Source organism: Anolis sagrei, chromosome 5 (genome assembly GCF_037176765.1).
Source record: "Anolis sagrei isolate rAnoSag1 chromosome 5, rAnoSag1.mat, whole genome shotgun sequence".
Taxonomy (NCBI): Eukaryota; Metazoa; Chordata; class Lepidosauria; order Squamata; family Dactyloidae; genus Anolis; species Anolis sagrei.
The window spans coordinates 85,282,656-85,310,592 of NC_090025.1; the positions used below are offsets into that span (position 1 = coordinate 85,282,656).

Sequence of the window (27,937 nt, forward strand, 5' to 3'; positions counted from 1 at the left end):
CTCTTGCCCCGGAAGCCATTGACCGGGGCCTCCCACGCGCCGGTGCCAAGCGACCGCCGGAAAAGGCCGGGAAAGCGCGAGCGAAGCAGCCACGCCACCTGCCAGGGGAGAGGGCGCTCCGTCAAGATGCTGCGCGAGGCGCCGGAGGGACAGAGCACCACCGTCGCCAAGGCCTTGTCCGCCGGTACGTGGCTCCTCGGACTCCCTTTCCCTCAGACAAGGGCCCGCCGCCTTTCTGAGTGCCTGCCTTCCCTTCCTCAGCCTCCCGTTGGGTTGCCCTTGCCTCCTCAGAGCGGCCCCTGGGCCCAGGCCTCCTTTCACGGCCTTCGAGGAAGAGCTGGTCGTGCCCATGTTGTAGTTATCCTCCGGGATACGCCCAGGTTTGCATGGGCTTTGTGGCTCCTTTCCTCCCTGCCCTTCAGGCACCTCCTACTCCCTCACTGTTTTCTTCCTCTCACATACCTGCCCCTCTCATCTTCCCTTCTTTTTTCTTCTTCCTTTTATCTTCTCTTTGTGTCTTCCCTCCCCTTTTAGTCCCTTCTTTCTTCCCTTCCCTTTTTTCTTTCCTCCTCATAACTTTTTTCTTTCTCTTCCTTCGTCTCTTCTTACTTCTTTTTCTTTCTTCCTTCCTTTTTTCTTTTCCTTTCCTCCCTTCCTTTCTCATCACTCTGTCCCTTCTTTCTTCCCTTCCTTCTCTTCTTTTACTTTCTTCCCTCTCTATTTTCATCCCTTCTTCCATCCATTCTCTTTCTTTCTTTCCTTCCTTCCCTTTTTATTTTTTCCCTTCCTTTCTCATCACTCTGTCCCTTCTTTCTTCCCTTCCTTCTCTTCCCTTTTTCTTTCTTCCCTTCTCTTCCTTTACTTTCTTCCCTCTCTATTTTCATCCCTTCTTTCTTCCCTTCTATTTCTTCCCTTCCCTTCTTATTCCCTTTCTCTTCTCTTTTCCTCCCTTTCCTTCTTTCTTCCCTTCCTTCTCTTCTTTTACTATCCTCCCTCTCTATATTCATCCCTTCTTCCTTCCCTTCCCTTATCTTTCTTTTTTCTTCCCTTCTTCTTTTTCCTTTCTCTTCCCTTCCTTTCTCATCACTCTGTCCCTTCTTTGTTTGTTTCCTTCTCTTCCTTTTTTCTTTCTTCCTTTCCATCTCTTTTTTTACTTTCTTCCCTCTCTATTTTCATCTCTTCTTTCTTCCCTTCTCTTTCTTTCTTCCCTTCCCTTCTTTTTCACTTTCTCTTCTCTTTTTCTTTCCTCCCTTCCTTTCTCATCGCTCAGCCCCTTCTTTCTTCCCTTCCTTCTCTTCTTTTACTTTCTTCCCTCTCTATTTTCATCCCTTCTTTCTTCCCTTCCCTTTTTCCCTTTCTCTTCTCTTTTTCTTCCCTTCCTTTCTCATCACTCTGCCCCTTCTTTCTTCCCTTCCTTCTCTTCTTTTACTATCTTCCCTCTTTATTTTCATCCCTTCTTCTCTTTCTTTCTTCCCTTCCCTTCTTTTTTCTTTTTTTTCCTTTCTCTTTTTTTCTTTCTTCCCTCCCCTCCCCTTCTTTTCTTTTTCTTTCTTCCGTTCCTTTCTCATCACTCTGTCCCTTCTTTCTTCGTTTCCTTCTCTTCTTTTTTCTTTCTTCCCTTCTCTTCTTTTACTTTCTTCCCTCTCTATTTTCATCTCTTCTTTCCTTTCTTCTCTTTCTTCCCTTCTCTTCTTTTTCTTTTTCCTTTCTCTTCTCTTTTTCTTTCTTCCCTCCCCCTTTTGTCTCTTCTTTCTTCTCTTCCCTTTTTTCTCCCTTCTCATAATTTTTTTCCTTTCTCTTCCTTCCTGCCTTTCCCCCTCCTTTTTCTCTCTCTCCTTCCATCCTCTCATACACACATCTCACCTAAGCAGCAGTCAGTCTGCTTTTTGCTTTCCCAGAGGGTCACTTCACCTAGCCACAGCCAATCTACTTCATTCCTTTTCTTTCCCACAGCTCAAGGACAGAATGGGTTGTGTATGCTTTTTAGTTCAAACCCCTTAATTACTTTAAATTAGATATTGAAGGGCATATACGTCACATTTGGTCCAGATCCATCAAGCCATGTAGGATTAGAGAGATTCAGTATACAGGCAGTCCCCAAGTTACGAACAAGATAGGTTCTATAGGTTTGTTCTTAAATTGAATTTGTTCGTAAGTCTTAACAGGTGCATTTTTAAAGTAACTCCAGCCGTGTGTGTGTGTTTGGGTATCTATATAAATAAAAATGTAATGTTTGTTTGTTGGATTAACATAACTCAAAAACCACTGGACAAAGTGACACCAAATTTGGACAGAATACACCTATCAGGCAAACAAGTGACCATCACTCATTAAAACACTGAAAAACACAGCAGAAGAGACTTAAAAGCCAAATAATAATAATAAAAAAACATTACAACGCATGGCTGAGAGGAGATATGATAGCCACGTATAAATATATGAGAGGATGTTACAGGGAGGAGGGAACAAGCTTGTTTTCTGTTTCCCTGGAAACTAGGACGCGGAACAATGGCTTCAAACTACAAAAAAGGAGATTCCATCTGAACACGAGGAAGAACTTAGTGACTGTGAGAGCCATTCAGTAGTGGAACTCTCTTCCCCGTAGTGTGGTGGACGCTCCTTCTTTGGAAGCTTTTAAACAGAGGCTGGATGGCCATCTGTCAGGGGTGCTTTGAATGCAATATTCCTGCTTCTAGGCAGGGGGTTGGACAGGATGGCCCATGAGGTCTCTTCCAACTCTATGTTTCTATGCGTAAAACCATATATATAGACACACACATATATACACATACACACAAATATATACACACACAAAACACATATACACAGACTGGGCCACAACAATCTATGGCAGGGGGCAGCTAGTGTATACGTATACACACACACATATATATCCCTTTGATGGGATGAACCAATGGTTAAGCTATTTGGCCAGAAATGGAAAAGAAAAGCACAGGATCGTATATTTTGGCAAATGGTAGATTTGCACGAAGCCCAAAGGAGTGGATGGACAACAAATCTGATAGGATACGATATGTATATGTAGATAGATAAATAGATAGATAGGCTTTGAATAGAATGGGAAAGGGTTAATACCCCTGTAGTTTTTATTTGTTTGTTTTTGCTGACTGTGCCCCCGTTAAGAAGATTTCACTTCACTTTCTGTCCCTTGTGAAAAAAAATTGGCTTCTATTGGAAACATATAGATGATAAAACATCAGTGGAGACTCCTTTCCCTCATGATAATAACTCTTTCAGGTGTGAATTTTACTTCCAAGAATTAGATTTCTCTCGCTTCCTGTTCCATTTCAGGAGGGGCTGCTCCTGTTGAACAGTGGAGTAGAGAATTGCTAGTATTGTCAAAGGCTTTCATGGCTGGAATCACTGGGTTGTTGTAAGTTTTTTCAGGCCATATGGCCATGTTCTAGAGGCATTTTCTCCTGACATTTCACTTGCATCTGAGGATGCTTGCCATAGATGCAGGTGAAATGTCAGGAGAAAATGCCTCTAGAACATGGCCATATAGCCCGAAAAAACTTACAACAACCCAGAATTGCTAGTATCTTAGAAGTTAAGGCTCAGTTCTATTTGAAATGTTTTAACATTTTTATATTTTATAATTGTATTAAAACTGTTTCAATTATTATAACTAATGGAATACTGTTGGTTTTTCATTGTTTTGTTTTTAAATTGTGATCCACTTTGTTTCCTAACCCTGAGAAAAATGCATGGTAGATATATGTAATAATTGTAATACAGAATTAAAGCCCAAAATGGGATTAACTGTAAGGTTTCAGTGCACTTTGAAGGTGTTCTTTTTTATTTCACCAAGCTTTTTATAAAAATGTAGCAACTTATTGGGCTGAAGGAATGTGTTTATAAAAACCCTGGCTGTGGATAGCAGTTTTTCATTAGTAAACCATTTTCTAGTTGCTGTAATTTCAAAGATTTTTATATATATAATGGAAGTAATATGTAGCTTTTGTAGAAGTAATTGAAAATAGGCAGTTTAATTAATTGCTAGCACTACTTTAGTGCCACTAATGGTATCTGATCTTGTATACTTACCCTTTATGTTCCTGGCTGGAAAGGGACAGCATGAATCTTCTGTAGGAAAATGTTTGGGAATCTAATCATATTACTTCAATCAATTACAAAGTGACATGAATTCTTGGTAAAGGATATGATTAATATGTTCCACCTGCACTGGAGGATAACTGCCGAGTAATTGTCTATTTCTTCAAATGCTAAAAGGTGCCTTGCTTTGTGCATCTGTTTCAATTGCCCTGACTGGCAATTCAAACACATACAGTGTATGAATAAAAATAATTATGATGCCCAACAAGTCCTCCCCAAAGTGGATTTCATGTGCTCATATCTGCAAGTACCCAAGCATATACAGTGATATGATCTTACAAACGGAACCTTTCTACATCTCAAAATGAGTTTCGTATATACCACATGACCCACATTGTAAATTAGACCATTAAAAAATACTCTCCAAGTTGTTTAACATCTTCTGATCTGTTTTCAAGTCATATACTAACAGACAGAGCATTATTTAGATAGAAAAGGAGTTCATGTTATGGCAGTCACAATTATTCTGATTTATGAAATTCAAGTTTTGTATTGTGACTCTGTGTTCATCTATTTCTGATTTGGTGCAGTCCCAAGTAAACCATACATCTGAGAAAACAAAATTAGGGCCCTTCTACACTGCCATATAATCCAGAATATCAAATCAGATAATCCACAGTATCTGGTTTGGATTGGATTGTCTGGGTCTACACTGCCATATAATTTAGTTCAAAGCAGATAACCTGGATTTTATACAGTTGTGTAGAAGGGACCTTAGAGACCACCCATATTGCACATTGGTAGAAGTTTGACTTCACTTTAGCTACCATGACAGTATTCTGTGGAATCCTTGGATGTGTAGTTTGTTGTGGCACTTTAAACTCTCTGGCAGAGAGTTTAAACTCTCACAAAACTACAAATCCCAGAATTCCATAGCTTCGAGTCATGATAGTTAATGTGTCAAGCTTTTATAATTCTGACATGTGGATACTCCCTGAATTTACAAAAACTTCTATCAACTACTTTCAGTAACACTGCACACAGTAATTCATCAACCATGTATATTTACAGTAGAAATTAGCTTATATACTGTATAAGAAGAGTTTCTGAATTTCTTATTTAGGTAGAAGTTACTAAACTTTGAGTCCCCCTTGGGGTGAGAAAAGCGGTATACAAATACTGCAAATAAATAAATAAACTGTTCATAGATTGGGCAAATATATATTTGTATTTGTAAACACAGATGGTACAGTGACGATGCAAACGTTCTCCATATGTTTTTGTAAAATAAATAAATGCATGTAGCTTCTGATGTTGAGATAAGATGAATTGGGAAAGATGTTTCCTAAGCTTCTATTATGCTTTCATTCACAGCTTCTGTCCTTTGCCAAGTTGAGCCTGTGGGAAGATGGTTTGAAGCATTTATTAAGAGGAGGAACATACATGTTTCAGCCTCTTTCCAGGAACTAGAAGATGAGAAAGAACTCTCCGAGGAGTCAGGAGATGAAGAATTACAGTTGGAAGAGTTCCCCATGTTAAAAACACTTGATCCAAAGGACTGGAAGGTACATTCTCTAATGTTCACAATTATAAGTTCTATAGTTTCCTACGGATATTACTCTTCTGTTCATATTCTGCCGTAAGAATTGGCAAAATCACTTTTTATTCCTTGTGTGACTTGATCTTATAGGCTGTTTTGAAAAGAGCGGCCTCCTTACCCTATGAGCATTTGAAAAAAAAAATGGCTGCTAAACTCAAAAGTAAATATTTTGTGTTATATTATAAGATCAAGTTAATGTTCATATTGAACGGAGCATTTTAAAGTATTTTTTATTATTATTTGGCTTAGGGAAACGGAATGTATACTCTTATCCATACTTATCTGTGAATAAACTCCACTCAACTCCATTGTATTTATTTATGAATGGGCTAATACTCTTAGTTTTTCTCTCCGGCGAAATGAGTTCTCTTCAAAAAAAATGTGTACAATTTCATCTTCTCATGTTGGTTTAGAGTTATATATATAAAATGGTTGTTTTCTGTTTAACATATTGTACTATGCTAATAATATAATATATTGTATGAAAATATATATTGTAAGCCGCTCTGAGTCCCCTTCAGGGTGAGAAGGGCGGCATATAAATGCCGCAAATAAATAAATAAATAAATAAGTTCCAGTGCCAATGGATCTAATGAAAAAGAGAAAAAAAACACATTTACATTTCTCAAAAGTTTCTTCCATAATCTTTTAGTTATTTATGGCCCCATCTACACTTATCATTTAGTACAGTTTGAAATCTGTACTAAGCAACCAGAAACTGTAATAGTAACTCTCAAGCAATCAGAAACTATATCCAGCACCTACCAATCCCCATGGGTGCCAGTTAACTGAGAGTCTGATGTAGCATTTTAAAATCTGAAGTGATAGAAGAAAAAAGTTACAAGAATAAGAGAAAGACAATATGCAGAGTAGCGACAATGAGAATGAATGTCAATAGTAGCTTATTTCATCACTTGGTGGCTTGTCTTGAACAGTTGTGATTCATTCCTGGTCATTATTCAAATGTGGACTTCTCTCTCAGAATCAGGATCACTATGCCGTTCTTGGACTGGGACATATACGATACAAGGCATCTCAGAAACAAATCAAAGCAGCTCGTAAGTACTTTCCATCAATTCCCAGAATCAGAAATATCAGTAACTTAGGTTTTATAAACAGTAGCACATTACTTTTAATAACGTCATTTCTCTACAAAAGGAGAACATTTGACTTAATGAGACATCTATAACTTTATGCCCCCAGTTTATACTATCTGATATCAGTATTTAATTTAAATCGATATTGGAATATGATTAATGATTAAGGAGTAGGAATGCTACAAAATGTTCATGGTGGGACAATGGTGGCATGAAACAGAGTAAGTTATGTTTGCATATTTTAAGGTTTTGGCTGTATAGTATTGGTTTTATTGTGAGAGGCTTTCATTCTCTGTTTTTGAGATAAAAAGCAGGATACAAATAATAATAATAATATTTCAAATGGAACTTTGAAAAAGGAGACGAAGGGCATGATTCTGGCAGCACAAGGACAAGGCATTAGAACAAATGCCATCAAAGCCAGAATAGAAAAATCAATGACAGATCCCAAGTGTAGACTCTGCAAGGAAGCAGATGAAACAATAGATCACATTCTCAGCTGCTGCAAGAATGTGATCTACATTCTACAATGTAGACTACTACAAGCAGAGGCATAACACCGTTACTCAAGTGATTCATTGGAACTTGTGCCACAAATACCACCTGCCTGTGACAAAGAACTGGTGGATCACAAGTTTGAAAAAGTTACAGAAATGAACATGTCAAACTACTCTGGGACTTCCGAATTCAGACTGACAAAGTTTTGGAGCACAATACTCCTGACCTCACGATCGTGTTAAAAAACCAAATATGGATCGTTGATGTTGCAATCCCAGGTGACAGCAGGATTGAAGAGAAACAACTAGAAATGATACAAAGATGTTAAGATCAAACTGCAAAAACTGGCACAAGCCAGTCCAGGTGGTCCCAGTGGTGATCGGCATACTAGGTACGATGCCTAAAGACCTTGGCCTGCACTTAAATACAATCGGCGCTGACAAAATTACCATCTGTCAGCCGCAAAAGGCCACCTACTGGAATCTGCATGCATTATTCGCCGATACAGCATGTCGTCCTAGATACTTGGGAAGTGTCTGACGTGTGATCCAATACAACAACCAGCATAGTGATCTTGTTTGCTGTGGACTCATCTTGTGTTTATAATAATAATAATTTGAAAATACATCACACAGTCCTAAACACTTGGGAAGTGTTCGACTTGTGATTTTGTGATACGAAATCCATCATATATATCTCGTTTGCTGTGTCATACTGTGTTTTTGTGTCAGTATAATAATAATATTAATAACCATTTTGTTTTACTATAATAAAATACATAGAGTGTTTAAGTGATGTAAATGGGAGAAGATACTTCATATTTTTGTTTCTGTGCTTTATTAGGGACAGGTTTATTTGTACTTTGTGTTTTTCCCTCTGAAAACAACTGGTGAACTGAATAGCACCTAAACCTTCTTTTTTGAAAAAAAAAATCCATAGATAAAGCCATGGTTTTGAAACACCATCCAGACAAGCGAAAAGCAGCAGGAGAACAGATAGGTGAAGGTGACAATGACTACTTTACCTGTATAACAAAAGGTAAACACTATTTCTTAGCAAAAGTTTTGAATTTTGAAAATGCAAACCAGTAGTACGGTATCAAACACAAGTAATGCACAATATTCATTAATGCAGTGTGTAAGTAGTAATAATTTTTATCAATATATGCCACATCCATTATAAATAGCACTGAAATCTGATTTCCAACCTTTCTGACCTTTCATGGTGCTTGTTATGTTCCAACTTCAGTAATATACAGGTGACTTGTCTTATTTTTAATAATCTGACTGAAATTATATTATATAAATAATAAATTGTGGTCAGCCATAATTCCAGATCCAAATATATAATATATTTAGAGTTATTATATTTGGGGTGAAATTAATTGTCTTCCAAATTCTTTAGTAAGTTAGGTTTGGGTTCACTTTAGAAAACTGATTTGCCAGTAACAGTTCTGTGCCTATTTGTGATCATAGAGTACACAGCCCCCCCCCCCCCCCAAATTCATGGTTTGTAGGCCTTTTCCTGTAGTTATTTGAGAGGTTAATTCAGAAAATTGCATTGGATAGATCAAATCAGCTATAGTTTCTTAGTTATATAATGGACATATATAATGGAATGTTTGCATCATAAATCTTTGCTTCTGGAATGAAATGAGTAGACATTTGTGTAGTATACATTTCTTTAATGCTTAAACATTAATTTAAACACTACATTAAGTTATCCTGATTTTTTATGGTTGGGAAGAGTGAAGAGTGGCATATGTTCAGTATCTCAAAAACCAGAGCTGCTGGGGGAAAACTGGTGCCATTTTTGGAATCAGCAAGTCAGATATACCCAGAAATAAAGTTAACATTTGAGGCACCAAAATGTGTGTTTGTTGACCAGTGCTATGAGTATAAAATTAATTTTGTTTATAATTTACTGTTAAATATGTCAGAAGAGTTATTGACTTCCAGTATAAAACTACCTTTGATTTCTTAGTGAATTAATTATTTAAATCTTTACAGCACTTGTAACTTGTGGCCATGGTTTTATTTTTTTATTTTCAGCATATGAAATTTTATCTGATCCTGTAAAGAGACGGGCATTTAACAGTATAGATCCTACTTTTGACAATACTGTTCCTTCTAAAAGTGAAGGAAAAGAAAACTTCTTTGAAGTTTTTTCATCAGTTTTTGAAAGGAATGCCAGGTAAGTTATGTTCTAGGTTGTGGCAGAGGCCTTCCCCCACTGCAATTTACTATCGCTACATCTGCATGTTATACATGTATTCATATGGAGAACCTAAACACCTGCTTAAGGTCAATGAAAAGTAGCAGTGACATTTAGATTAGGCCATGTGGGCAATTGTGAAAGGCTATAACAGGACTTTTTAAACTGTGGGTCTTGACCACAAGTAATGGGGTTACTTAGCTCAGTGTTGAGGTCCTGAATGCTACCTAGTAGCTGTTCACAAAAACATACAGTATTTGCAGTGGACTCTGCAGCAAATGCTTCAGCTGTAATTCATAAAAAAACAATATGTTGATTTAGCAAACCTTGCAATGGCTGGTTTATTACGCTAGGTAACACAATTTTTGTTCCTGGGTTATAAGTGTCATTTGTTAATTTTTTCTAGCATAAAAACACGGGGGAAAGTTTATTAAACTGCAACAACTTGGTTTTTGCGAGACATCTTGCAGCACATTTTGATACAGTTTTTTCATAAATATCTCATCGAGTCTCAACCAATTCAACTTAGTTGTTGTAGGTTTTTTGGCCATGGTCTAGAGGCATTCTCTCCTGACGTTTCGCCTGCATCTATGGCAAGCATCCTCAGAAGTAGTGAGGTCTGTTGGAACTAGGAAAAAGGATTTATATATCTGTGGAATGACCAGAGTGAGACAAAGGACTCTTTGTCTGCTGGAGCTAGGTGTGAATGTTTCAACTGACCACCTTGATATAATGGCCTGACAGTGCCTAGAGCAAACTTTTGTTGAGAGGTGATTAGATGTCCTTGTTTGTTTCCTCTCTGTTGTTGTGCTGTTGTAATTTTGTTGTTGTGCTGTATTTATTCAACCTAGTGATTCTGGCCATGAAAGACTTCAACTATTCAACTTACTTTGTAGCAGCCACAAAAATAAAGTTTCTGGAGTATAACAACTTTTTTCAAAGTAACTACTACACAATTCAACAGGAATAACACTTTCAAGCCAGGAACGTTTTTTTTTTCTTCAAATTTTGTTACATAGTGTTATTGATAAATGCCTGATTTTTAATATGTATTTTATAGACCAATGTATGCAGGGTCACATAAAGGCCCAAAGGAGTCATGAATGGAAAAGTTTAAGGAATCTGGTCTAGAGGGGCATTTTATCCCCCACCCCGAAGATCTTGAGAGGGCTGTATGTCTACACTACTCTCACCCCCAAAATGAGTATCTCTCTGGTGGAAATGCATTAGTGTTTGTTAAGTTTCAGCCAGTTTTCTCTACTCTTTGCAAAGCAGGGAACATGTTACATCAAAATGATGTCTGGCTTCACTCTAAAACAGGGGTTCCTCAAACTTTTTAAACAGAGGGCCAGGACACAGTCCCTCAAACCGTTGGAGGGCCGGATTGTAATTTGAAAAAAACCATGAATGAATTCCTATGCACACTGCACATATCTTATGCAAAACCCACTTTAAAACAATACAATAATTAAAATGAAGAACAATTTTAACAAATATAAATTTATTAGTATTTCAGTGTGAAGTGTGGGCCTGCTTTTGGCTGATGAGATAGGATCATTGTTGTTGTGTGCTTTCGAGTCATTACAGACTTAGGTTGATCCTGAGCGAGGGCCGGGTAAATGACCTTGGAGGGCCCCTGCTTTAAAGAGGTGTCACTTCAGAATTTTGTTGATCATGTTTACATTTATCTGGCAGTTATGACTATTTGTAGCCTACTGTTCCTACCATATGCCACCACAATAGCACCTACAGACTATTGCTTAGTTTTTCCTAACAATGAATTGAAGCTAAACAGCCTGTAATTGCTACAGGTGGTCGAATAAGAAAAATGTGCCTAAGCTTGGGGATATGAATTCATCCTTTGAAGAGGTGGATGCATTTTATTCATTTTGGTGAGTAAACGTTCTTTTTTCTTTTTGTTTAAAATTGCCTTACAAAGTGAGTAAAATGGTGTAGGAACGTTTCTGGGAAAAACATACAGCTTTCATATTTCAAGGCATCAGTAAATATAAAACCATGGGAACTCATTTAACTCTTTAAAGAATTACTGTATTTATTCAAATCTAATGCTCACCTTTTTCTAAATTACCGTCACAAAATAAGGTGCGCATTAGAGTCGCATAATATGGTAATCTTAATGCTGAGCCAAAGCAAAAAGGGAAGCTGCTTCAGGAGGACTTCGAGCTCCTATTTGAGGAATGCCATCTTTAATTTAATGGGCACGACTCTGCCACGTGATGCTGGGATTTGTAGTTTGGAGAGGCAGCCGCATTCTTCGGCAGAGAAAGTTCAAGACCTTTTAAAACTGCATAATATCATACAATTGTGTCAGGGTAGTTAAAGTGGATTCATTCTACAGCATAAATGCACCCCAAGGTTTTCTTTTCCATTGCTAGAAGCTTTGGTGTTCTAACGCCTCTATTTTTTTTAAAAAGGACTTCTAAGCATGCAGCCACTGTAATGCGCACATCTTTCGGCCAAATGAAAGAGAGTGCACTTTTTGCCACTGCACATTACATTCACTTTAGAGTTTGGAAAATTGAGATGCGCATTAGATTCGATGGCGCATTCGACTCAAGTAGTTAGATTTGCACACTGATATTATGGACTGGAAAGATGATTTACATGAGGATACGGTTTTATTGGTAATTAAGATTTTATACTGTTTAATTAATGGCTTATGTATTTTGTGTATTTTAATGGTGTGATGGTTTTTGTTTAATGGTTATTGTATTAATTGTTCATGTAACGGCTTACATAGGCAGCAATTCGATGCCGTTACATCAGTAGTTCTCAACCTGGGGTCCCCAGATGTTTTTGGCCTACAACTCCCAGAAATCCCAGCCAGTTTACCAGCTGTTAGGTAAAACATCTGGGGACCCCAGGTTGAGAACTACTGATGTAACGGCATCGAATTGCTGCCTATGTAAGCTGTCCTGAATCCCCCTTTCGGGGTAGAGAAGAGACAAGATATAAATACTAGAATGAATAAATAAATAAATAAATAAAATTATGATCCTATTATTATCACTGTTTGAGACTGATAAGTATGCTAATTTAAAACCCTCTGGCTTTCTCTTAAAATAGACTGTAATAGATACATATAAGTGGAGTGCTTGTAGCATAATAGTTTCATATTGATGCCTTAGAGAAGTGGTTCTCAACCCATGGATCCCCAGGTGTTTTGGCTTCCAACTTCCAGAAATCCCAGCTAGTTTACCAACTGTTAGGATTTCTGGGAGTTGAAGGCCAAAACATCTGGGGACCCACAGGTTGAGAACCACTGCCTAGAGGAAGTGTTTTTTTTATTTTTAGTGGCAAGTAAATAGACATAATTTTAACATAGTATTTTGCTATTTTTTCATGGGGTGGCTACAAACGGACAGTTCTAGGTTATGTGGAGGGAGTTTATTTAGGTAGAAGTACGTTATCTCCACACTTTATAGATACATACATACATATATTGAATTTTATTGTATACATAGATTAGAATGAAATGGGATGGTTTTGTTTGAGATCTGCATACTACAAGTGTCAACACTGCATATGGAATGATCTACAGATCTAAATATTCATTTGCATTCTAATTTATATTATTATATATTAAATAAATTGCATGTGTAGATAATTAACAGCAGAATCCCTACTGAATGTTTACATTTAAATTTGAACATTTTTAAACTGTACTAAGGAATGTGCAGTATTTCCAGCATTTTATTCAACATCAATATTGTGTTTCTTTTCTCTCCTAATGTTGTTCTATATTAGGTACAATTTTGATTCTTGGCGGGAGTTCTCCTACCTAGACGAAGAAGAGAAGGAAAAGGCAGAATGGTATGTAAGAAAAAGGGTCAAGTATAAATAATATTTATTTAGTTAGTTATTTATTTATTTAAAACATTTATACTCCAAAAAGCACCAAATTACAAATGATTCAGAAATGCAATCCCATACTACTCAGAAGTGAAGCCCATTGGGTTCAGTGGTATTTAATCCCATATCAAGGTCTATAGGATTATGGCCTGAACTCAAAGTAAATCTATTTGAAATCATTGGAAACAAACCTGCACAGGACTGCACTATTAAATATGCCATAACATTGTAGCCCAGAGTGACCAGTTGACATACAAGTGCATAGATTTATTAAGCCTGGCAAGGCTAGCTAACTACCATTATGATTTTCAAGTAAAGCAGATAAAGTATGCAACACATAATTTAGTGTATGTGAATGTGCTAATACTAATAGTAATTGGTCCCAACCCAGGAATACTGGCTAAAATTGGCTCAAAATAATCTCATGTAAAATTTCAGTGTAATTTTATTACCTTACTAGCCGTCCCCTGCCACTCGTTATTTATTTAGATGGCAGGGTTAGCTGCTGGGAGCAGGGAAAGAAACAATTCTGTTGTCATTTTAAACAGATTCTCTGTATTGTCCTAGCTTTAAAAAATACCCAAGACTCTGTCTTTCCCTTCTAATGTATGTGGAAAAAATATGAATGCAACAAAGAAATAGTTGTCGAAGGCTTTCATGGCTAGAATCACTGGGTGGTTGTAGGGTTTTTCAGGCTATATGGCCATGGTCTAGAGGCATTCTCTCCTGACGTTTTGCCTGCATCTATGGCAAGCATCCTCAGAGGTAGTTGTGTAAACCTCGCTACCTCTGAGAATGCTTGCCATAGATGCAGACGAAATGTCAGGAGAGAATGCCTCTTTATACCATGGCCATATAGCCCGAAAAACCCTACAACAACCCAAAGAAATAGTTGTTTGATAATCTTTCAGATTTTAGCAAAAGCATATCCATGAAGAGAGAGTGGGATTAAAGGGAGAAAAGCAAAAAAAATGTTACATGTTTGTGCACAAAGTTCTATTAAGGGGAGTACATGTTTTTGGAGAAGTAAATGGCAAGTATGCAAATATTTGTGTATAGAGTTCCTTCAGGGAGATGGTGGCGAGATATAATAATAAAGTTATTATTATTATTATTATTATTATTATTATTATTATTATTATTGCGGAGCCCCCGGTGGCACAGTGGAGTAAACCCCTGTGCCTGCAGGACTGAAGACCGACAGGTTGCAGGTTCAAATCCGGGGAGAGGCGGATGAGCTCCCTCTATCAGCTCCAGCTCCTCATATGGGGACATGAGAGAAGCCTCCCACAAGGATGATAAAAACATCAAATCATCCGGGCGTCCCCTGGGCAACGTCCTTGCAGGCGGCCAATTCTCTCACACCAGGAGTCACTCCTGACACAACAAAAAAAAAATTATTATTATTAATGGAGAATATAGTCAAAAGACTTCACTTTTCTCAACTTTAGAGGAACTGTGTAGTAAATATAAGAATTACTAAGCAGTTCATTTTTATTACAAAAATGAAAGTTTTCTGTACTAAGATATTTGTTGGAAATAGTATTGAATTTCATAATGTACAAGGATTTTGATTGTGTCCTGCAGATGTCCTGTTGCGCTCTCATTGCTTCTAGACACGATGTTATACTGGACTTACAATGCTTTTGGGTATTTTTCACCTTTCTTTGCAGTCGAGATGAGAGGAGGTGGATTGAAAAACAAAACAGAGCAGCTCGAGCATTGAGAAAAAAGGAGGAGATGAACAGAATAAGGACGTTAGTTGGTAAGTGGGAACTTGGCTTTTTCAAGGGAACTGCCTCATTAAATGTTAGCCTTTGAATGTCCCCTGCTTAGACCTTTTCTTTTCTTTTCTTTTGTCTTAGATACTGCATACAGTTGTGATCCCAGAATAAAGAAGTTCAAGGAAGAAGAAAAAGCCAAGAAAGAAGCAGAAAAGAAAGCAAAGGTAGAAGCAAAACGAAAAGAACAGGAGGAAAGAGAGAGAGTAAGTTTTAAATTATATGTCTATAAATTATATAAAATACCTATAAAATGCTCTTGTCTTTTGTTAATTGTATAAACTGCACAGCAGAGTACATCCAAATTTGACTAGAGCTCTAGACTAATTTATTAAAAGTAATGCTGCTACCTGTAACTCATTGCTTTTTAGATTAATGAAGGTGTGACTCAGGTATAGGAAACGGCCAGGAATTGGGAACTCCTGTATCCTACAGAACCACGGCCCTAGATTTAATATATGTCAAATGCATTACTAAATGAAAAGAGTTCCCTTTTAAACCTGCTTGATTTGTATACCAATTTCAGGTATAACCAATTGCTTAAATACTGTTGTGGTTAAAGATTTTAGGGAATCCTATAAATCATTTGATAACCTTATAGCTTCATCAGAAATATTAACAGCATAAAAAGGCTTAGACTATTAAAATTATTGTATATACTTTTAGGCTGAAAAAGCTCCCCTCGGTTTATACTCGAGTCAAGAATATTTATTATTTAACTCTGTTATTAGTATTATTTTATTACCTTTATTATTTTACCATATTTATTGTTATTATTGCATTTATTATTTTTCTCTATTATTATTGTTTATATTACATTTATTATTTTTCTCTATTATTATTATTACATGTATTATTTTACTCTCTTCATTATTATGGGAAGGATAGGTGAGCACATTTACATGGAAGAAGGTGAGAATCATGGTTTAATCGGAGTTGGACAGTCTTATCTTACAGTTTTATGTAAATTTCCAAAAGCATTTAACCTAGTGACGCCTCAATTCATGTAATTTTATTGGTATCTATTTTTATTTTGCATTTCCCACCCTCGGCTTATACTCAAGTCAATATATTTTCCCAGTTTATTGTGGTAAAATTAGAGGCCTCGGCTTATATTCAGGTCGGCTTATACTCGAGTATATACAGTAAGTTGATATGTGATCTAGAAACCATTCTAAATACATTTTCTTAAGTTTGCTAGCTAGAGAATCTAAAGTTCTGTGGACCCATATTTTTACAACAGACGTCCCCATTTAGTTGGGGGGGAGGGTTAGTAAAGGCCCTCTCAAATTGCTTGACATGAAATGATTCCAGAATTTTCTTCTGTTTCAGCAAAGGCAAGCAGAAATCGAAGCAGCACGGATAGCCAAGGAGAAAGAAGAAGAAGAAATCAGACAGCAAGCACTGCTGATGAAAAAGGAGAAGGATATTCAGAAGAAAGCAATTAAAAAGGAAAGGCAAAAACTACGGACAACCTGCAAGGTATGTAACTATTGGTCTAGTTCAGAATTTGTGAGCATTCTGACTCCTCCTAAAATATTGGTTCATAGGGATCTTAATATTTTGGAAGGAACTTGGGTAGGACCTAATTTTAAATTTACAGTTCTCTCTTAAAATACTACATAATCTTACCTGAATGTGTAGAAAATGTCATCTTGAACAGAGGCTTAAGGGATATTAAAAGTACTATAACTCTGAATTACATTAATCAAATTAATAACAGTCCTGGAATCTGATTTTCTAATCATGTAGACTATTCTGAACAAATTTAAAGAATCACTGGTTATAGCCATGTTAGACAAAGTTACATTTGAGCTCCTTTTTTTAGAGGGTAAGGTATGTGTTTGAGAATATCTACTACTCTAGAAACTCTGAGGCTGGAAAGAACCATCCCATGCCAATGTGAGGCTGTGTTAGCATGAGACATGCTACAAACCAAATCCTTGCTTAGCTAATGTCCAGAGGCATCCTGCGAAGGGTTAATTCGATTTTAATATTTACCTTTTATGTATTTTAATTGATTTTTTTAAAAGATGTTAGCTGCTTTGCCTTCAGTTATGTGGGAAAAGCAGACTATAAATAAATGTAATCATCATACTGAGTAAATTGGTACTGTGTTTTTCACTTCGTCAGATTAACTTTCTAAACCAGTGATGGACAACCTTTTGAGCTTGGTGTGTCAAAATTCGCCAAAAAAGGAGAGCATAATTTGGGTGGGGTGCCACTTTGAGAAAAAACCCCCCATAATTTTGTGATATTTATAGTTTAAATAACAAAAATGCATAATTGTAATACATACTGTATTTAATAACCCAAAAACTAATAATTTAACTTACCTGCATAGTGACTTCTTTGTTCATCCTTCAGTCGGTTTCTTTTGTTGGTCTTGATATTATTTAACACTGAGAATAAGGTCTCACAAAAGTACGTAGAGGGGAAAATTGTGAGAAGCCACTGAAATCCACAAGCATGTGGACAATTTCAACAAAAAGAAGAAAACCATGAAAATGAGCAAAATCTGGCTACCAATATTTAAAATTTTTTATTATTAACTTATAGTAATTTTCTTTAATCCATATTGATAATTTTTTTAGATGTCTTTGTCTCCATAATTGTTGCCACTCTGTTTCATTTATTTTTATCCCTAAATCTTCTTCCCAGACCTCCTTGAGGATGCTGTTTTTTGTTTTTCCTTCCTTTATTTCAATGATTATCTTATATACTTTACTAGTTATTCCTTTCAAATTTTCATGCTCCTCTGTAGCCCTTCCATTTTGTACTATTTGTTTGAATTGGTCAAGCACAATAGGTCCTGGCTGTTTGTTGTTGTTGCTAGCCCCATTACTATCACTCTTTGATTGTTATGGCTCCAGTCCTTTTCTCAACCTTGAATAGCTACAGATGGGCCTAGCTTATAGCCCTGCTGTAAATTTCCATCCGTGGCATGAACTCCTCTGAAGTTTTCCTTTGAATGTTCAAAGGGATTCATAATAACTACTGCATCTTTTCAATTCCAAGATGCATTTTCCCCGCATACAAACATCTCTAAAAATGTCTTAGAATTGCATGTGTGTCTTACTAATTTTTTTGGTGGTGGTGGTGGCACTGAAATTAGGGTGCGCCTTACAATTGATGGTGTCTTCTAATTGAAGAAATACAGTCATTCATCTAATTAGAAGTATTAACAAGACTGCTTTAAGTAACTAGACATTTGAATTCCAAACATAAACATTTCCAATGTAGTATAATATGAAATTTTTTGCTGTTTTCAAAAGATTTAATCAAGCTTTGGCCACCAATATTGTCAATATATGTCACAAGTTCTGAAGTAATTTTTTTTCAAAAGCCATATTGTCATTGAAAGGTATTATGTTAAATGATGAAATATTACGGCTATAATGTCCAATCAAGTACTTTGCTTATAAACTGTGTTCAGTTTGAATTCTGTCTGAAAATAAGGTATATGGTGCTCTGCTTTCAGAACTGGAATTACTTTTCTGACAACGAGGCAGAAAGCGTTAAGATGATGGAAGAAATAGAAAAGCTTTGTGATCGCCTAGAATTGACAAGGTATGCACTCCTTACTTACGCTTTATGCTTTTTTGACCTTCAGCTTCCTACTAGATCTGAAATGTTGCTCAATGATTTATTTTTAGTCTGCAGTGCTTGAATGAAGCACTTACATCTACAACAAGGGAAGAAGGAAGGGCTGCTGTAGAAAAACAGGTAATTATTGACCTTTTGTCCTGTAAGAGTGACTCACATAGCAAAAAAATTGGTGTGTGTCTGCTGAAAATGTTTGTTATGTCAACTTAGAAACAAATTTTCCTGCAGTGTTGCGTATCTTGGCACAAATTAGTAATATCTACTTCATTTCAATTGTCATGCTTCTCGAAAAATAAGTACTGTATATACTCGAGTATAAGCCTAGTTTTTCAGCCCCCTTTTTAGGCTGAAAAGGTTCCTCTCGGCTTATACTCGAGTCAAGGTTATTTATTGTTTTACTCTGTTATTAGTATTATTTTATTACATTTATTATTTTACTCTATTTATTATTATGATTATTGTTATTACATTTTCATTATTTTACTGTACTATTATTTTATTACGTTTATTATTTTACTCTATTATTATATTTATTATTTTACTCTAGTATTACATTTCTTATTTTACCCTCTTTATTATTATTGGAAGGATACGTAAGCACATTTACATTGAAGAAGGTTAGAATAATGGTTTAATCAGAGTTGGACAGTCTTATCTTAAATTACAGTTTTATGTAAATACTCAAATACATTTAACCTACTAATGATTACCAGTAGCAGCTGCATTTCTCACCCTTGGCTTATACTCGAGTCAATAAGTTTTCCCAGTTTTTTGTGGTAAAATTAGGTGCCTCGGCTTATATTTGTCTCGGCTTATACTCGAGTACATACGGTAATATGGTATCTTTGGGCTCGCAGAAAAATAATTTTTTCCAAGCAGTTTTGTATGCAGGGGAAAATTAGTTACTATTACTTCTTAGGAAGAGCAAGAAATAACTTGAAATCCCCGAGTTTTGAGAATGAGAAGTTTTGTAAACACACACCTATGTCAAGATAGATGGTGGAATTCAACATGCCAGCAAAATGTTCACCAGCTGAGGGCAGTGGGTCAGAGACAACTGAAGGACTGTTCGTTGTACAGTATGATCCCTGTAGCTACAGGAGATGTTTCTGGAGGCACACAAATCTGCATATAATGGCAAATACTATTGGAATGGAAAACATCCAGTCTAAGAATATCAATCATAGAGTCAGATTGGAGAACTTAGAAGATGTTTCGTTGGATGTGGATAAATAAAACCATGGATAACGGCGCTCCATGCAGTCATGCCAGCCACATGACCTTGGAGGTGTCTACGGACAACGCCGGCTCTTCGGCTCAGAAATGGAGATGAGCACCAACCTCCAGAGTCGGACGCGACTGGACTTAAAAGTCAGGGGAAAATCTTTACCTTTACCTATGTGGGGTTATACTGGATTAGACAACTGAACCGAGTAAACAACTTCAGTCAGACAATTCTCTCCTTTTTCTGAGGTTTATTGTGTGCAGCATATGCAAGATGAAACTTTGGCTCCACAAATTGCTTGTAAAGTACTCCCTTTTCATTCTTGGGCTAGGAAGTTCCTCATCAGAGTTGGCAAACCTATGTGCAGTAGGGTTGTTTTCCCAAAATGATGAGGGGAGAGAAAATCTTGTCATCACTGTAAGACATTAGAAAATTACTATTATAGAAACCTCTATAAAATAATCCAATAGCTACTAAAAAAATAGACCAAAACCTAGCTGATACGAAGGTCATATGAAATCAGATCTGGATAGACAAATGACATGGGAAGAATTGAACATAGCTATAGATAAAGCTAAATTAAATAAAGCCCAAGGTCCAGATGGATTCTCTGCTTTGTTTTATAAGGTGTATAAAGAAGAATTAGGCCCGTTATTGCTTTCTACGATGAATCAAGTGCTCCAAGCGATGTCTGAGTCCTAGGAGGAATCTTCAATGGTTCTTTTACCCAAACTAGGCAGAGATATTGAGCAAGTGAAGAATTATAGACCAATTTCATTGGTCAATAACAATTATAAGTTATTTGCAGAAATTTTTGCGAACAGGTTGAAAAAAACTTTTAACCAAATTAGTACATGGGGATCAAGCAGGGTTCCTCCCAGGTAGGCATATGAGCCAAAATGTGAGAACACTGATAGAAATATTAGAGTACGCCGAACAAGACCCAAGAAAATGAAGCATAACACAGAAATAAGAGGAATTTGCCTTTGCAACTACTACCTTTTTCAAAATTGGTTCTCAGTACTTCCTTGGAAACCAGTGGGCTTTCATTAGTGACAGTGGAAAGGACTTGTGACAGCATTCTTCATTCTTGATAGAAGGGTTTTGTGTCTACGGGACTAAAGTGCAGGTGTTCTTATATCCACATAGATACATGAAGTCAATGAACAGATAAGGAGAGAGAAAGAAGAGGCAGAGGCCCGTATGCGGCAAACAACAAAGAGTTCTGAGAAATCAGCAAGTGGAGGTGTTGGTGGGAGTAAAAACTGGCCAGAAGATGACTTACAGTTACTAATTAAAGCTGTAAACCTCTTTCCAGCTGGGACTAACTCAAGGTAGGAATTTAGTATTTACTGGCAGTGGTCTTGGATTGATTTGTGCATATTGTCTTTTGAAGAGTATCTAAGACTGCAGGAACATTTTCTAAACAGGGCGAATCAAAGTAACTCCATTTTCATTTTACAAAATATTCATTATTTCTTGAGTGCTGATAGAATGGAATTGGAGCAATATCCTGAATCATAGAATCAAAGAGTTGGAAGAGACCTCATGGGCCATCCAGTCCAACGCCCTGCCAAGAAGCAGGAAAATGGCATTCAAAGCACCCCCGATAGATGGCCATCCAGCCTGTTTAAAAGCTTCCAAAGAAGGAACCTCCACCACACTCTGGGGCAGAGAGTTCCACTGCTGAACGGCTCTCAGTCAGGAAGTTTTTCCTAATGTTCAGATGGAATCTTCTTTCTTGAAGTCATTGTTCTGCATCCTAGTCTCCAGGGAAGCAGAAAACAAGCTTGCTCCCACCTCACTATGACTTCCTCTCATATTTATACATGGCGATCATGTCTCCTCTCAGCCTTCTCTTCAGGCTAAACATGACCAGCTCTTTTAGCCGCTCCTCATAGTACTTGTTCCCCAGACCCTTGATCATTTTAATCACCCTCCTCTGAACACATTCCAGCTTGTCAATATCTCTCTTGAATTGTGGTGCCCAGAATTGGACACAATATTCCAGGTGTGGTCTAACCAAGGCAGAATAGAGGGGTAGCATTACTTCCCTAGATCTAGACACCAGGTTCCTATTGATGCAGGCCAAAATCCCATTGGCTTTTTTGCGGCCGCATCACATTGTTGGCTCATGTTTAAAATGTTGTCAATATGTTTTCAAAGGAAGGCCCTTTCTTTTTTAGCCATTTATTTTTCTATGATTCCTTCAAAGTTCTTGAAAATAGTTCTATGTAAAAAGGACTGAGAATCACCTAACTCTTGTTTGAAGAGTGCCTTAAAATCATATCAGGCAAATATGCTTACTCCCAAAAAAAGCCATTCAGCCGCCTGTAACAAATAATTTTGCTCTTGAATAAGTAGAGCGATCTAGTTATTGGATACCAGGGGGCGAGACGGTTGATTAATTAAAACAATCAATTGCAAATGTTTGGAACAAACTTTCAAGAATATGATAGTTTCTTTTTCTTTGTATGTTGCTAGGTGGGAAGTAATTGCCAATTACATGAACTTGCACTCTACTACGGGAATAAGGCGGACAGCAAAAGATGTTATCAACAAAGCAAAGAGCCTCCAGAAACTTGGTATCTTTATCTTTGTAAGATGGTCTGCATGCTTACATTTTACTTACTAGTAAATTCAGTTTCCACTGTGCAAGCATAAGCACTTTCATGGGTGTCACTCCTAAGTTCTGTTCTCTTGCTCCAGGATGAGAATCTACTATAGGGATCCACAAACTTTTAAAATAGAGGACCAGGTCACATTCCCTCAAACTTGGAGGGCCGGATTATAATTTGAAAAAAAAATGAATGAATTCCTATGCACACTGCACATATCTTATTTGTAGTGCAAAAAAACACTTGAAAACAATACAATAATTAAAATGAAGTACAATTTTAACAAATATAAACTTGTTAGTATTTCAATGGGAAGTGTGGGCCTGCTTTTGGCTTATGAGATAGGATTGTTGTGTGCTTTCAAGTCATTTCAGACGTAGGTTGACTCTGAGCGAGGGCCGGGTAAATGACCTTGGAGGGCTGTATCCGGCCCCCGGGCCATAGTTTGAGGACCCCTGGTCTACTATGTGAACTGTTTACACCCTTCTCTTACACTGATTTCTGCTAGTTGCTATTGCAATAAAAATTTTGTATCCAAGCCTTATGCGAAAATTAGTAAGGTTGTCTTTTACTGTATGCGTATGGCCATACAGTAAAAGTGGTATTAGTAGCAGAGTTAACTAACTGGTTTCTTATCTTCTTCAGACCCCCATCAAAAGGATGACATAAATAAGAAAGCTTTTGATAAATTTAAAAAAGAACATGGTGTCGTGCCACAGGCAGACAATGCTGCACCGTCAGAACGTTTTGAAGGTAAATGGGCACAACTGTATTAGTTTGCAAAAGGATATTTTACCGTCTTTGAGATTGAGAGGTTTGTAGCATGACGTTTTATCTGTGTCTATTTCATGAGTCTACTTCATGTTGCCCCTTTTAGCAGTTAGTCATAGAATCATAGTTGGAAGAGACCTCATGGGCCATCCAGTCCAACCCCCTGCCAAGAAGCAGGAATATTGCATTCAAAGCACCCCCAGCAGATGGCCATCCAGCCTCTGTTTAAAAGCTTCCAAAGAAGGAGTCTCCACCACACTCCAGGGCAGAGAGTTCCACTGCTGAATGGTTCTCACAGTCAGGAAGTTCTTCCTCATGTTCAGATGGAATCTCCTTTCTTGTAGTCATGACATAAATTTTACCAGTGAATGCTTGTAGAAGCCATCTCCCTGCATACCCCAGTAAAATTAATACATGCAAAAATAAGCATTTGAATGAAGTATGTAAACTTTGTCTTGGCATTTTGTGAGAAACCACAAATAAGTTTGGTTTGTTTTTGTTTGTTTTTTGTCGTGTAAGGAGTGACTTGAGAAACTGCAAGTCGCTTCTGGTTTGTGAGAATTGGCCTTCTGCAAGGACGTTGCCCAGGGGACACCTGGAATGATTTGATGCTTTTATCATCCTTGTGGGAGGCTTCTCTCATGTTCCTGCATGAGGAACTGGAACTGGTAGAGGGAGCTCACCCGCCTCTCCCCGAATTTGAACCTGCGACCTGTCGGTCTTCAGTCCTCCCGGCACAGGGGTTTAACCCACTGTGCCACAGTTGAGAACAGGAGAGACAACAGGAAGTGGGAGAAATCTACCCCTTAGAAGAGAGTTGCTTCTGAAAGAGTTTTCATGGGGAAAACATGTCTCCACTGAAGTTTTCTCACCAATCCTTGTTTCCACAAGCCAGTTTTCAGAACCCAATTCTCACAGTGACAGAAAGTGAGGTGAAATCTTCTGAATGGGAGCACAGACAGCAAAACAAACATCCCAGGGAGGTTAGCTCTTCCCTGTACTTACCTTAGCAGAAGTTACTTGAGTTACACTTCAAAAATGTACTTGTTCCGGCTTACATACAAATTCAGTTGGTGGGGACGAGAGACAGAGTCTTCTGGGTGATTGCTCCCCGGCTATGGAACTCCCTTCCTGGTATCAGGTCGGCCCCCTTCCTCCTGTCCTTTAGAAGAATGGTAAAAACTTGGCTGTGGGACCAAGCTTTCGGGACAGGGCAATAAAGCGGCAATAGGAAAGATGACCAGGCCAATTAGATTTGACGCGGATGACTAGGATGGTTTAAAATGGTGTATTTTAATATTTTGATAAATATTTTTAATGTTTATGTATTGTATGTGAATTTGTGTCCCGGCATTGAATGTTTGCCGTGTGTATGCTGTGCTCCGCCCTGAGTCCCCTTTGGGGCGAGAAGGGCGGAATATAAATGTTTTAAATAAATACATTTGAGAACAAACCTACAGAATCTATCTTGTTCGTAACTTGGGAGACTGCCTGCATAAGGATTTCATCCTATTTGTCTAGGAAATATGGATATTAGAATAAAATATTCTCGAACAAGTGTAAGAAATTGCTAGATATTTGAGGCTATCTTTTATCAGTCTTCAACCATTATAAAGGGAATGTGGGAATCATGAATTGTAACATCTTGAAGGCCAAAGGTGCCTATCCCTGCTGGACAGCTCAGAATAAAGGCATCCAGATGAGTTATCCTTTACTGAGAATATGTTTGCGTGTTTATATTGATTTCCACAGCACCCGGTGGAGATTTATCTCCGTGGACAACAGAAGAACAAAAACTCTTAGAACAAGCTCTGAAAACATACCCAGTAAATACCCCTGAAAGGTGGGAGAAAATAGCAGCTTCTGTTCCAGGTCGAACCAAAAAAGACTGTATGAAGCGATATAAGGTATGAAGCCCTATTTTCTTCTTGCTAGTTTAGGAATGATATCTAAAACAGATGGAGTGCTCCTTTTATCATGGACTACTAACTCATTTCTTTGGAGAGACGAGATGTGATGTCAACAAATGTTTCAATGGGCTTATCAGGATAGTACTGCCCTGACTAAGGTGCCGTATCCCTCCGTTTACAGGATATGGGTGTGTTTATATAAAAGCCATGACCAGTTGAGGATTCTGTTGGGCGTAGTGCACACCCTGATCCTCAATAGTCTCCCTCCTTGAACTGGGTGGCTGGTCTTGGTGGTTACATTGAAATCTCTAGTTTTGAGATGCTGGTGGACTTCAGTATTGTATTGTCGAAGGCTTTCATGACTGGATTCACTGGGTTGTTGTAGGTTTTTTCGGGCTATATGGTCATGTTCTAGAGGCATTCTCTCCTGACGTTTCGCCTGCATCTATGGCAAGCATCCTCAGAGGTAGCCCGAAAAAACCTATAACAACCCAGACTTCAATATTCTTACTAAGGAAATCCTGTTGAGAGTGGTTCAGAACTCCATGACAAATAAAAAGCTGATACCTACTATGCAAGATGATAAAAACGACTAGTCTAAACTAAGCTTCTTTTCAACACAGTTTCCTTTTATGACCAGGAAAATGTATTTATGGTATATACTCGAGTATAAGCCTAGTTTTTCAGCCCCTTTTTTAGGCTGAAAAAGCTGCCCTCAGCTTATACTCAAGTCAAAGTTATTATTTTACTCTGTTATTTTTATTACATTTATTATTTTCCTCTATTATTGGTATTAATACATTTGCATTATTTTACGCTATTATTTTATTACATTTATTTTACTCTATTATTACATTTATTTTACTTTAGTATTATTGTTATTACATTTATTATTTTACTCTATTATTGGCATTATTACGTTTGCATTATTTTACCCTATTTATTATTATTACTAGCTGTACCCGCCACGTGTTGCAGTGGCCAACCTTCCCTCTTTCTCGCCTTCTTTCCCTCCTTCCTTCACTCCCTCTTTCCTTCCCTTCTTCCCGTCTTTCCTTCTCTTCTTCCTTCTCTATCTCTTTCCTTCCTTTCCCTCCTTCTCTCCTTTCTTTCTTCTCTTTCCTTCCTTCTTTCTCTCTTTGCTTCCATGCTTCCTTCTCCCTTTCCTTCTTTCTTTCCATCCCTCTTTCTTTCTTTTCCCCTTCCTTCCCTCTTTCTTCCTTTTTTCTGTATTGTCATTTAGCTTTCCGTCATTTAGCTTTTTGGGGCCTTTTAAGTCCCTTCTGCTTTGTTTTTCAGTGTTTTTATGAGTGAAGGACATACATTGGGTTGTTAGGTGTCTTGTGTCCAAATTTGTTGTCAATTCCCCCAGTGGTTTTTGAGTTCTGTGAATACCACAAACGAACATTACATTTTTATTTATATAGATTATTACATCTATTATTTTACTTTAGTATTATTGGAAGAATACGTAAGCACATAGACTCTGAAAAAAGTTAGAATAATGGTTTAATCAAAGTTGGTCAGTCTTATTTTAAATTACAGTTTTATGTAACACATTGAAAAACATTTAACCTACTGTTTCCTCAATTAATGTAAATTTATTGGTATCTATATTTATTTTGTATTACCAGTAGCTGCTGCATTTCCCACCCTTGACTTATATTCGAGTCAGAAAGTTTTTCCATTTTTTGGTGGTAAAATTAGGTGCCTCGGTTTATATTCAGTCGGCTTATACTTGAGTATATACGGTAATTACTCCAAAGTGCCCCTTCTCATGCTAAAGGGCTAAATCAGTCTCTGGCTTTCTAAGAAGTTAATAATAATAATAATAATAATAGTAAACCTTTATTTATACCCCGCTACCATCTCCCAGAGGACTCGGTGCGGCTTACAAGAGGCCGAGCCCAAATATATCAACAAAACAACAACAACAAAGCATAATAAATAAAGTCATAAAACAAGCAATAAGCATTAACAAATATCACGACGCATTAAAATCTGTTGGAAAACCTCTTCTGAAAAATCCTTCCCTAGGTCCTATTATATTAAGTAACTTTAGTCAGTGTTTAATATTCCAATTTTGATCAAAGTACTTGTGCATGTGGTGGTAGCTTCTCATCTTCAGGAAAACCCGGATAAGGCAGATTGGTCAGTTTCCAAGCACAATTTCCAGTACTCTTGAAGACTTTGTAAGCCGCACCGAGTCCTTCGGGAGATGTTGGCGGGGTATAAAGTTAATAATAATAATAATAATAATTATTATTATTATTATTATTATTATTATTATTATTATAAAACTCCATATAGCTTGGGCCAGGTTATTTGAAAGATCGAGCCTCCCTTTGTGAACCTCTGAGAGGTCTTAAGATTATTTGGAGATGTCTTTCTCATTTGTTTACTGGAAACAAGAGAGTGCCTTCTAGGAACCCCCTTCCTAGAAATAGTTGCAAAAATCAAAACCAGCTTTTATGATTGCCATACTAATACGAACTTTCTCTCTCTCTTTCATCTCAGGAACTTGTTGAAATGGTTAAAGCAAAGAAAGCCGCCCAAGAACAAGTAGTGAATGCTGGTAAAACTAAGAAATGAGATTCTGCAGAAGAATCTTAGTGTTTTGTTTTATAATAAAATACAAATTCAAAACTTGGTCTTTATCTATCTATA

The 27,937-nt window shown here is 37.3% G+C and overlaps 1 protein-coding gene across 2 annotated transcripts; it reads left to right on the forward strand.

Annotated features, from left to right (window-relative positions):
* On the forward strand, window positions 1–27,916 carry DNAJC2 (DnaJ heat shock protein family (Hsp40) member C2). Of its 2 annotated transcripts, XM_060778330.2 has the most exons (17): window positions 1–184; window positions 5,452–5,642; window positions 6,660–6,735; window positions 8,212–8,310; window positions 9,324–9,465; window positions 11,298–11,378; window positions 13,255–13,320; window positions 15,033–15,124; window positions 15,225–15,346; window positions 16,473–16,622; window positions 18,622–18,710; window positions 18,797–18,866; window positions 21,121–21,305; window positions 22,456–22,556; window positions 23,235–23,342; window positions 25,113–25,267; window positions 27,788–27,916. In XM_060778330.2, exons 1-17 carry the CDS (start codon window positions 127–129, stop codon window positions 27,860–27,862), a joined length of 1,860 nt encoding a protein of 619 aa, XP_060634313.2. In that variant the 5' UTR covers window positions 1–126; the 3' UTR covers window positions 27,863–27,916. The 2 variants fall into 2 exon arrangements, with proteins under 2 accessions (XP_060634313.2, XP_060634312.2); XM_060778329.2 differs by lacking the exons at window positions 25,113–25,267; window positions 27,788–27,916 and having other exon boundaries at window positions 22,456–22,570; window positions 23,235–23,336.
* Window positions 27,917–27,937: the final 21 nt, after the last annotated feature.

What these genes read in the sequence shown, in the direction of transcription:
- DNAJC2 (XM_060778330.2), top strand. Translation starts at nt 127, where the DNA reads ATGCTGCGCGAGGCGCCGGAGGGACAGAGCACCACCGTCGCCAAGGCC. An exon ending in GGGCTGCTGTAGAAAAACAG is followed by an intron (nt 18,867 to 21,120) that starts GTAATTATTGAC and finishes ATATCCACATAG; the next exon opens with ATACATGAAGTCAATGAACA. An exon ending in ACCGTCAGAACGTTTTGAAG is followed by an intron (nt 23,343 to 25,112) that starts GTAAATGGGCAC and finishes TGATTTCCACAG; the next exon opens with CACCCGGTGGAGATTTATCT.